The 9691-nt window shown below is 41.4% G+C and overlaps 1 protein-coding gene across 1 annotated transcript; it reads left to right on the forward strand.

Moving 5' to 3' along the window:
* The first annotated feature begins 3353 nt into the window (after positions 1-3353).
* On the forward strand, positions 3354-4755 carry LOC147461811 (uncharacterized). Its single transcript, XM_086501883.1, has one exon. It carries the CDS (start codon positions 3354-3356, stop codon positions 4383-4385), a length of 1032 nt encoding a protein of 343 aa, XP_086358009.1. The 3' UTR covers positions 4386-4755.
* Positions 4756-9691: the final 4936 nt, after the last annotated feature.

The raw sequence follows: 9691 nt of genomic DNA on the forward strand, positions 1-9691 counted from the left end.
TATTCATCAAAACTTTGCAGAATAAGTCCTATTACAATGAGATACGATCAGAAGATAGGTCGACAAAACCTCCCAGACATTCTCGATACACAAGATAATAGGATATGACAATATTTACCAGGTGGTCATATATACCAGGTAGAACTATGCATGCGATAAGAAGATGGATAATGAACATGCTCTAATATCCATTGGATTGATATAAATTAGAGATGTAAATGATACCCATTGTGTGAATGGATAGTTATGATTGTGTAGTTTTTTGATTGGATAGTGCTTATATCAATCCAAACATGTATGTACAATATCAATTTATTTTATTTTTTATGTAATTATTGTATGGCAAAATCGCTATACATTTATGATCCTAGTTTGTGCACATGTATATGTATAAGTCTCTACATGTGTGTTCAATACCAACTTGTGTTATTGTTGTATTATAATTAGTGTATAGCAAATGAGCTATACAATTATGATACTAGTTCTCTCTCTCTCTCTCTCTCTCTCTCTCTCTCTCTCTCTCTCTCTTTTGGGAAAACTTGCTCTTTATATTACAATAATTTACAATCTGCAATCACTCTCTCTCTCTCTCTCTCTCTCTCTCTCTCTCTCTCTCTCTCTCTCTCTCTCTCTCTCTCTCTCGCGTGCACGCAAAACAGGGTCACTTTAAAATCCAAAATCGTCGGGGCTCGTTTGTTACCCCACGGCCTCTATTAATAGACGTCTGCTTCAGATTTCAAGATGAATTGGCGCTATGAGGTGAATGTGGGGATTGCCCTCAAAGAAAGCAACAACAGTTTGTGTTCTTGATGGTGAGATATCCCCGTATAGAAAGGAATATTCAATATATAGAGAAAGGAATATTCAATCGGTTGCCATGTAGAGGCCGTGGGGCTCGAAGCAAGGATGGTTTGAAAGTTTGCTGACACGACTGAAGTTGACGGAGCCGTAGTTGCCGCGGGCTTTTGTGTAAGCTTCATGGGATTCAGATTACAAACGAAAAATAACATGTCAAACCCTTGCGGCTTATTTCCAACAACCAATAACAGGTCTTGAGTTCAACTCCTCTTCGGCTATATCTTTAAGGTCTCTTGGGGTAGTTTCCTACGACGTTAAAACTCTCTTCTTCTTCTTCTTCTTCTTCTTCTTCTTCTTCTTCTCGCTCTCCCGGGATAGTTTCTTGTGCCCGGCTCTCCCTCTCTCTACTTGCTTCTCCCGGTCTTCACTCTGCACTCTTGTCAGATGCTCGCGGGGCTTACGGGTAACTAAGCCTCGCGTGACCACGCCCTAGTTACTGAGCATTAGGTGGCTGAATAAATTCCCATGGATGTCCCAGTGGCCGCGATCACCGTAAATGGCAATTTGCTGGCTTCAAGAGACTCTCTCTCTCTCTCTCTCTCTCTCTCTCTCTCTCTCATTCTCATACACACACACACAGCAGCGAACTCGATTCCTGACAACTGTCTCTAGCTTCGTCCTCTCTCCCTCTCTTTTTCTTTTTGTAATCTCCCTTTCGGCCTGCTGATCTCTCTCTCTCTCTCTCTCTCAGCCACGAGGGGTTTTAGATCTTTTCGCAGGTAAAGCTATAAGCTGAGAGTAGGTGCCGCCATCGCCAGCATCGCTACCCCCCCCCCCCCCCCCCCCTCTCTCTCCCTCTCTCTCTCTACTAGTCGGCCAGGCCAGTAGAGCCGGTACAGCTAAGCAGCTGTCGATACTCTAGCAAGCGACGTAGAAATGTCCTACACAGTGCGCACAGGGACATAAAGAGGAGTAATCTTCAAGACTGGCTGGTGCGGAGTGCGGGAGCAAGGTGAAGAAGCTGTGCAGGTGCCAATATCAGTTCTTCAACTTCAACTAGGCATTCATCTCGTGTGCAACATTGACAAGGTGCAGCATACAAAGCTTTAATTTCTATTGTTTAAATGCTGTTTAAATTAATTAACCGAAAGAAAGCTATGCTTTTTGATAGTGTATAGTTACCAGTTGTGGAGATTCCTTTTGATGGTGAAAGGATTATTATTTAAAACTTGTTGTCTAGGCCCCTAGTCTAAGGCTGCTGCTTTCGTGAGCCTAAAGCTATGGCTTATCCTCTGAGCGTGATGGACAAAGCTAAATATTAAGGTGCCCTAAGCTTACTCTAAGGTTGGCTGACTAAGGCCAAATTTAAAGACAAAGCTCTGGCTTTTCTTATTGTCTAGAGCTGGAGAAGAATCTATCCTGTGTCGGTCCAGTCAAGTTTGATTAAGGTCTAAGCTTTTTGATAATGCGGGTTTTTTCAGAGCCGTATATTAATTGCACGTCAATTCAAACTGTTTTGCTGATTAAGGTCTTATATATAACGGCCATTTATTTGTGCATGGCAATGGCAAGATGAGCGTAAGTTGTATCGCGCAGCTTCTTTGCTCTCTCTCTCTCTCTCCCTCCCTTGGCTCTCACACACACTCACACATACACATACACGTAGCAATGATGCACGTAGTCCATGTGAGAACTTCCTCTTGCTCTCCGGAGCCTCTCCCTCTCTCTCTCTCTCTCTCTCTCTCTGTGATATTTCTACAAGTACTGCACCTTCCTCCTGTTTGCAGGCATCACTATGTTGGGCATCTTGTATGTGTGGCCGGTGGTGCCGGAGTCCAAGGTCAAATCTCTAGAGGAGATCGCCCACTATTGCTCGGCCAAATCAGATGGCCTTCTTGCACTGGCTTCATCGAAAATGCAGCCAGCACAATATTAGCCTCTCTGTACTATTGATTCTATCCTGAGTATGCTGCGAGTTCAAAATGCAGCATTCGTCTTTTTCATATAGTATAGTACATCCCTTTGTTGGATTTGGATGACCATGTATATATCAATCTCGAATACATTGATGTACAATAGCCTCTAATTTTGAATGTTCTATGTACAAATTTGTGAAGCACACAATAATAGGACGTGGTGTGCTTGAATCTAAAAGTAGATTCCTTAGCATTTTCTGAACCATATTAGCATTTCCTGAACAATATTAACATTGCTCGTTGAGAATTATTGAACCCCTTGTTCATCAGAAGTCTTGTTTTGAGAGAGAGAGAGAGAGAGAGAGAGAGAGAGAGAGAGAGAGAGAGAGAGAGAGAGAGAGAGAGAGAGAGAGACGAACGATAGGCTTAGCATGCTAAGCTAGCGTTAAGTGCTAGCCAGATAGCAATCTCATGGATTGCAATTTAGCAATCCATTTCTCTAATGATTCAAGGAGTCAAGTTCTCATGGATCGATAGTGATGTGTGATTGTGGTATGTTTCAGAATGAACACAGAGCACACTCATGAGCATGGTCTTAACGAAGCTATTTGGAATACCATTATCAAGATTCAATCTGTGATGGATTCCCATCAAGCTTCCATTAAGCTTCAGGACGACGTGATGCGTATATTGTTTCAGGGCTTAGGCTCTGTTTGTGAAGGCAAGGAGAAATGTCTTGCTAAGCTATTGATAGAGAAGAGCAGTGATTGGAATGGAAGTCTTAATGATTTCAATACACCTAGCAACTTCTCTAAAATCTTGAAGATTTATAAAGACAAAGGTATGGTCATTCCTCAAGAATGGAAACTATGTCTTGGCAGTGAAAGTCATCCCCATGAACCGCAAGTCTTTCCACCTAGCAAGGAGGATGCTGATAGAAACACCTCTATGTGTGTTTGCATTGACGGAATCCGATCAAGACGTTGTCAACGGGATTGCCTAATATGTTGTGAAAGATATTCAAAGTGCAGCAGAAGCAGAAAGGAGATGATGCCATTCTTATTCACATCGTTAATAGATCAATTGAGATGTCTCTGTCAAAGTGAAGAAAATTGTCATGATTTCTTAAGCATGTGGAGAGCTCGAGACCGGTGGTTGGGTAAGGAGCCCTCTGAACATCTTGACTTCATTCAAGAAGTTTGGGATGCTGAGAAGATGCAGCTTTACCAGAACTTTTGGAATCCTGATGCCCTTTGGGAGGCTCTAGTTGTGTGTCAAAATGACAAGTGCAAGATGACGTATAGTGCATTTTCCAAGTGTTTGTCAAGCAGAGAGCTTCTCAGTAGTTGGAATGAGGATACACAAGCCTACGAGTTTGCATGTACCAGGTGTAAAAAACAAATTTGGGGAGAGAGAAAGCTTATCAAAGGAGACCCAAGGATTTTTTCTCTTCTTTTGCATTGGGATGGATTTCAGGAAGCATCAACAACTATGAAGGACAGTGCAATAGTTGAGGTCACTGTCTTGATCTACTCTAGGTTCTATTCCTGTATAGTTTCTTCCCCTCTCAAACAAAGAGTCGGAGAAGAAGCATGGAGACATTCTCTCTTCTTTCCTACAACCCTTGCTTCTGGATCTAGAAAGCTTATTTCTAGATGGTTTCGAAGCTAACTATGCCTACAACAAAAGCCGTATTCATCAAGGGCTTCCAGATGACACAACAAAGTTGCGAGGAATCTTAATGATGTGCACTGGGGACCATCCAGCTCAATGTAAGCTGGGACAATTCAAAGATGGCGGAAAGAGCTTTTGTCGACGATGTAAAGCACATGCAACACTTCAGCAAGATGCAAATGGGTCAAGATATGTGTATGATAATAACAGATTTCAAGCTAGACATCCTCCTCAAGGTCGTCATGTAGAAGACATGTGGTCAGGAATCAAACGAGCCAAATGATCTCCTACTAAAGAAGGTAGAAAAGATATTCTACGGGATGCAGGTTTGTCTGGACAGTCCATTCTTTGGAGATTGTATCACTTATATGCATTTGACCTGTCAAAAGACTTAGTACATGATGCTATGCATGTACTATCTTTGAACTTATTTCATAAGTACATCAAAAAATTGATCTCATCTACTACCACACCAATGAAGCGTGACATCGACAATGCTGTTAAGGAGGTTACAGCTTCCATTCCAAAGATTATTTTGCACTCAGGGCGATGGCCAAGGAATCCATCGAAGCACTTCAAAATGTTTAATGCAGAAGAGTGCCAAAAATTTGTACAGTGGTGTCTGCCTCACATTTTAAGTGTAGTGCAGGGAATCACAGACGAACAACGTCAACTTGGGATGCTTCTTGTTGATATTGCACATTTCTTTTTCAATTTCTCTAGAAGAAAAGGATGGTCATTGAGCGATATCCAAACATGTCGCTCTCTATTATCATCATGGAGAATCTTGTCAGAACAGTACGAGGGTCCCAATATCTCCCCTGTGGAGCATGTGGCAGGTATGTAAGACTCTCTCAAGATTATTGTCTCAAAGAGATTTTATTAAGTGCTTGATTATTATAGGATTGACTAAGTGATGCTTGCATTACTACTGTGTATAGGCAGCGGAGAGATGCTTGATGATATCTTACGCCATGGCTCTCATGATTGCTTTTGGTGCTTCTCTTTTGAGAGGAGCATATCAGGCTACTTAAGTATTCCAACTAACAATAAAGGCAATGAGATATCCTACACAAATTTTTATAGTGGCACCTTGTTTACAAACACATGGAAGCAATGAGAGATCGAAAAGGACGGGCTATTGTGTGGATATAGATATCTGCAAGATCTTCACTCTTGCTTACTTTCACCTCAGGGTTGGAACTTTGATGAATTGTCAAACCTTGAGTGTCATAATTCGCATTCTTTGTTTGCCTTTCTTGCAACCTCAGAGAAGCAAGCTCGAGAGCTATGTAGTAGTGCAATTCGGCTTGGGCACTCTTATGCTTGTAAAGCTTTGCTTAATAGAAATGGAATAGTTATTGGACGAAGGTTGAGAAAAATTCATTTCTTATTAAGTGCCAGTGAAAAAGAATCAATTAAGAGCCTATCAAGTGGAGACCCATGCTCCTATGGATATGAGTATTCCAAGGTTTTTGTAGATGAAGTGAAGTACACTGTTGGAGATTATCTGGTAGTAGCTAAATACCTCGACTCAAAATTTTATGGGAGGCTATCTAAAATATTTTCTGTGGAGCAAGAAGGAGTTGTCATTGTGTTTGTCATAGTGGAGGCCATTGTGGAAATCTTTGATGGTATTGATGGTGTTTCTGGAATGTTCATCCTACACAAAAGTAAGAGGAATCATTGTGTTTCAGTGATACTACCAGTCCACTGTATTTGCTGGAAGTTTTTTTTAATTCAAGGAGCAATAGCTGATATGGACGTCCTGCATGAAGTTACTGGATCTGATCGACGTCATCGTCTAGTGCTTCCAATGGGGCTAGGATGTGTTCCTCCTTGGCCAGAGGAGGGCGACATTGTAATTGCTAAGGGACTTGCAACTACTACAATAGAAGCTTTGGTGCACAGTGTTGATGTAACTAATAAGAAAGCACTACTATACTGGAAAGGTGATCATCATGAAGAAACTTTTTGGGTTGATTGGAACTTCATCTTCTCTATTCTGATACCTAGAACCAACTAAGTAAGTCTTGTTAAATACTACGTAAGTGATTCATGAAAATTCTTTTACTAATGTATGACTTGTCTTGCAGGTATCCAAAAGCATGGACGGGCGATATGATGCATCACAGATGGATTGATGGGACTTATTACAAGTTTTCAAATTATTTCTTTGAGATTGAAAGAAATAAGGATTTCAAATGTATGTAGATGTGTCCTTTTGTTGTATAGGAATTCAAATTTCTCTTTTAAGGATTATTGACCAAAGCTTATATTTGATGACACAAGCTATTTAACATTTAATTGAAGTTGCTTCATATGATGTTTTGTGATTGTCTTTTTGTGTAACACTAGTAAGCTTTGAGTTGTTGTGAAGCTCTCTTATAGTAGTCATGTTTGTCACTCTGTTTTTTTTTCTTTGGCAATCGACAATATGTATCAAGTGAGAAATGAAGAGGTAAAATGTACTTTTAAAATAATCTTCTTGCTTCTTTAAGAGGTTAAATATGCAATCTTTGTGTGCTATGAGAGAGTGATAAAGTAGGCAAGCATCCAAATATCTATTTCACAATGTTACTATGTTACGGGCATGTGGTAAGCAATGATAACAACCTTCCAAAGTATACAATATAGTCACTCTTAAAGTGTAGTCAACCATAAAAAAAGCAATCCATAATTATATCATGTATCAAGCACGTAGTATTAATTATATAATAAAATTACCACGCGATTATCTTTGAAAACCATATTCATCTCCATGGAAGCCATATGCTATTATACCAATTATATTTCTCCTTGAATGAGCTAGTAATCTATAGCATTAAAGAAACAATCTCAAGCTACCTATAAGATCTATGTGACTTGCAAATCTATGCGCGCACATGCGGCCTTGTGTTTGCGTGTTTGTGTGTGTGTGTGTGTGTGAGAGAGAGAGAGAGAGAGAGAGAGAGAGAGAGAGAGAGAGAGAGAGAGATAGAGAGATAGAGAGAGGGAGATTTGTAGCTTATTTCTTTGTTTATAATGTAGCTATGATTAATAACACCAACATTTTTAATATCTAATTGTTTTGTCATAAACTATCATGTCTAAAAGCTTAGTTGTGTATTATTATTTTAAAACTTGATCAAATTTATTGCAGACAAGAGTGTCATTATTTTTACATGGAAAAAAACTCTCCAAAATTTCCATGTGGAAATGAAGATATATCTGATGCTTCATTCTATTATTTCTATGTGGGAAAAAAACCTCCCTCAAAGATTTCCATATGGAAATATAGATATTTTCGATTGATGAAAGTGGAAAAAAAAAACATGTTAGAAAAGTTAAATTTCCACTTCGGATATTTATTATCATAAGGAAAAAAATTCCCAAATGGAACAATCATTTTTTATCATATGGGAATAAAAACTCTCATAAGAAATACACCTATTTCATGATGGAAAAGATGTTTCCTTTATGAAAATAATTTCTCCACATTAGAAACCCATCTCTGCCCTCTCGTTGCTTGGATGGACATGATGCTATTGTATCCTTTCTTGTTGCCCTCGAGACCTGCATAGATTCAGTCCACACCATGCCGCAATCCAAGCTGTGGAAGGCGATGATGAAGCCCCCATGTTCTGCTGCTCCTTGGAGACAAATGAAATGCTTCCATATGTCGCCCTCCCATTCGATACTCCCACACCATCACCACGACGTGCTGGCTTGAATACATGGTTTCCATTTAGGATTTTTGTTCCTGATCTCATTCTGTCTTTGCAACGTCCAGGTGGAGCTCATATGAACACACAGCGAGGCCGCAACTATGCGACTTGAGCACTTTTCAGATTCTATGCGAGAGGGGAAAAGCGTTGCCTATGGGCCGTGGACTTGAGCGTGCAAGCCACACACATACACACACACACACACACAGAGAGAGAGAGAGAGAGAGAGAGAGAGAGAGAGAGAGAGAGAGAGAGAGAGAGAGAGAGAGAGAGAGAGAGAGAGAGAGAGAGAGAGAGAGAGAGAGAGAGAGAGAGAGAGAGAGGCTTTGTGGGCGATCATGGAGGAAGAGGGCGGAGGGGCCAGCATGAGCGGAAGTGCGAATGGAAATGATGACAGAGTAAGTGAATGGGAAGATGGGCTGCCCTCTGTCGGAGACCTCACTCCTCTCAATGCCTCATCTTGTCGCAGCATTCAGCATCACATCTGATATCCCCCCATGCCGCTCTGGCACTGCGAATGTCAGCCGAGTTTCGCATTCCATGTTCTCCATACTCAAGAACACCCCTTCCTTCTCCTCAATCAACCCCCCAATGACCCGGACACCCAACCGCATGTAAATACGCAGGCACATACACACACATCCCCTGAGCTAACTTCAACTCCCAGAAGGTTCCTCCCACATAGCGTTCGGACGACATAGTCGCAGATCAGAGTACATTCATTCAACAGCAGCAGCAAGACTTCATGAGATTATTGTTCCCCGTGTAAGAAGAAGATACTGAGAATGTACTGTTCGATGAACATGAGCCGCAGGAGGGGTTCCTCTCCTTCTCGAGCGCGGTGGAAGACGAAGAAGAAGATAGCGAGAATATAATGTTAGGTCAACGTCGTCACCAACATGATCAGCAGCAGCTCCTCTCCATCTTGCTCCCCTGGAAGAAGAAGAAGATGCCGAGAATATAGTGTTGGCACAACGTCCGCATTAAGAATATATTGAGGAGGACTTCCCCTCCTTCTTGCTCCGCGTGGAAGAAGAAGAAGAAGATAGTCAGGATAGACTGTCGGCTCAACGTACTTAGACAGCAGCTGCAAGAGGATGAGAATAGGTTGTTGGCTGAACGTCGACAGCAGCAGCTGCACAAGGAGGAGTTTCTCTCCCGCTTCAGCTTGTTCCCCTTAGAATTAGTTCAAGAAGAAGCTACCGATAAATTTGCCCAGCTGCTACTAGAAGCTGATACTCTCTCCGCTTTGGAGCTTGATCGCCACATCATCACGAACTCTCATCCAAATCAGGTGCATGCAAGACGTACTAATAATCATGATGATCTGATTCATCTGCTAGCCAACTCTAATTATGCCATACGCCTGCGTGCTGCGTCCACTACCCTTTATGCTGCTGCTACTGCCTTTAATGCTGCTGGTGCTGCTTCTTATAATAATCGGCTCATGACTTCTTCTGCTGTTACTGCTACTGCTGCCTATAATGATCGGTTCACTTCTACTACTAATTCCTATAATGCTGCTGTTGTTGTTACTGCTTCCCATCAAAACATCACCAATCATTCCATTTGGCGATATACGCCCGGCGCCGATCG

The sequence above is a fragment of the Adiantum capillus-veneris genome, chromosome 3 (genome assembly GCF_014529385.1).
Source record: "Adiantum capillus-veneris isolate H3 chromosome 3, ASM1452938v2, whole genome shotgun sequence".
NCBI classification, from domain to species: Eukaryota; Viridiplantae; Streptophyta; class Polypodiopsida; order Polypodiales; family Pteridaceae; genus Adiantum; species Adiantum capillus-veneris.

Coding starts and splice junctions, on each gene's coding strand:
- LOC147461811 (XM_086501883.1), top strand. CDS start 3,354: ATGGATTCCCATCAAGCTTCCATTAAGCTTCAGGACGACGTGATGCGT.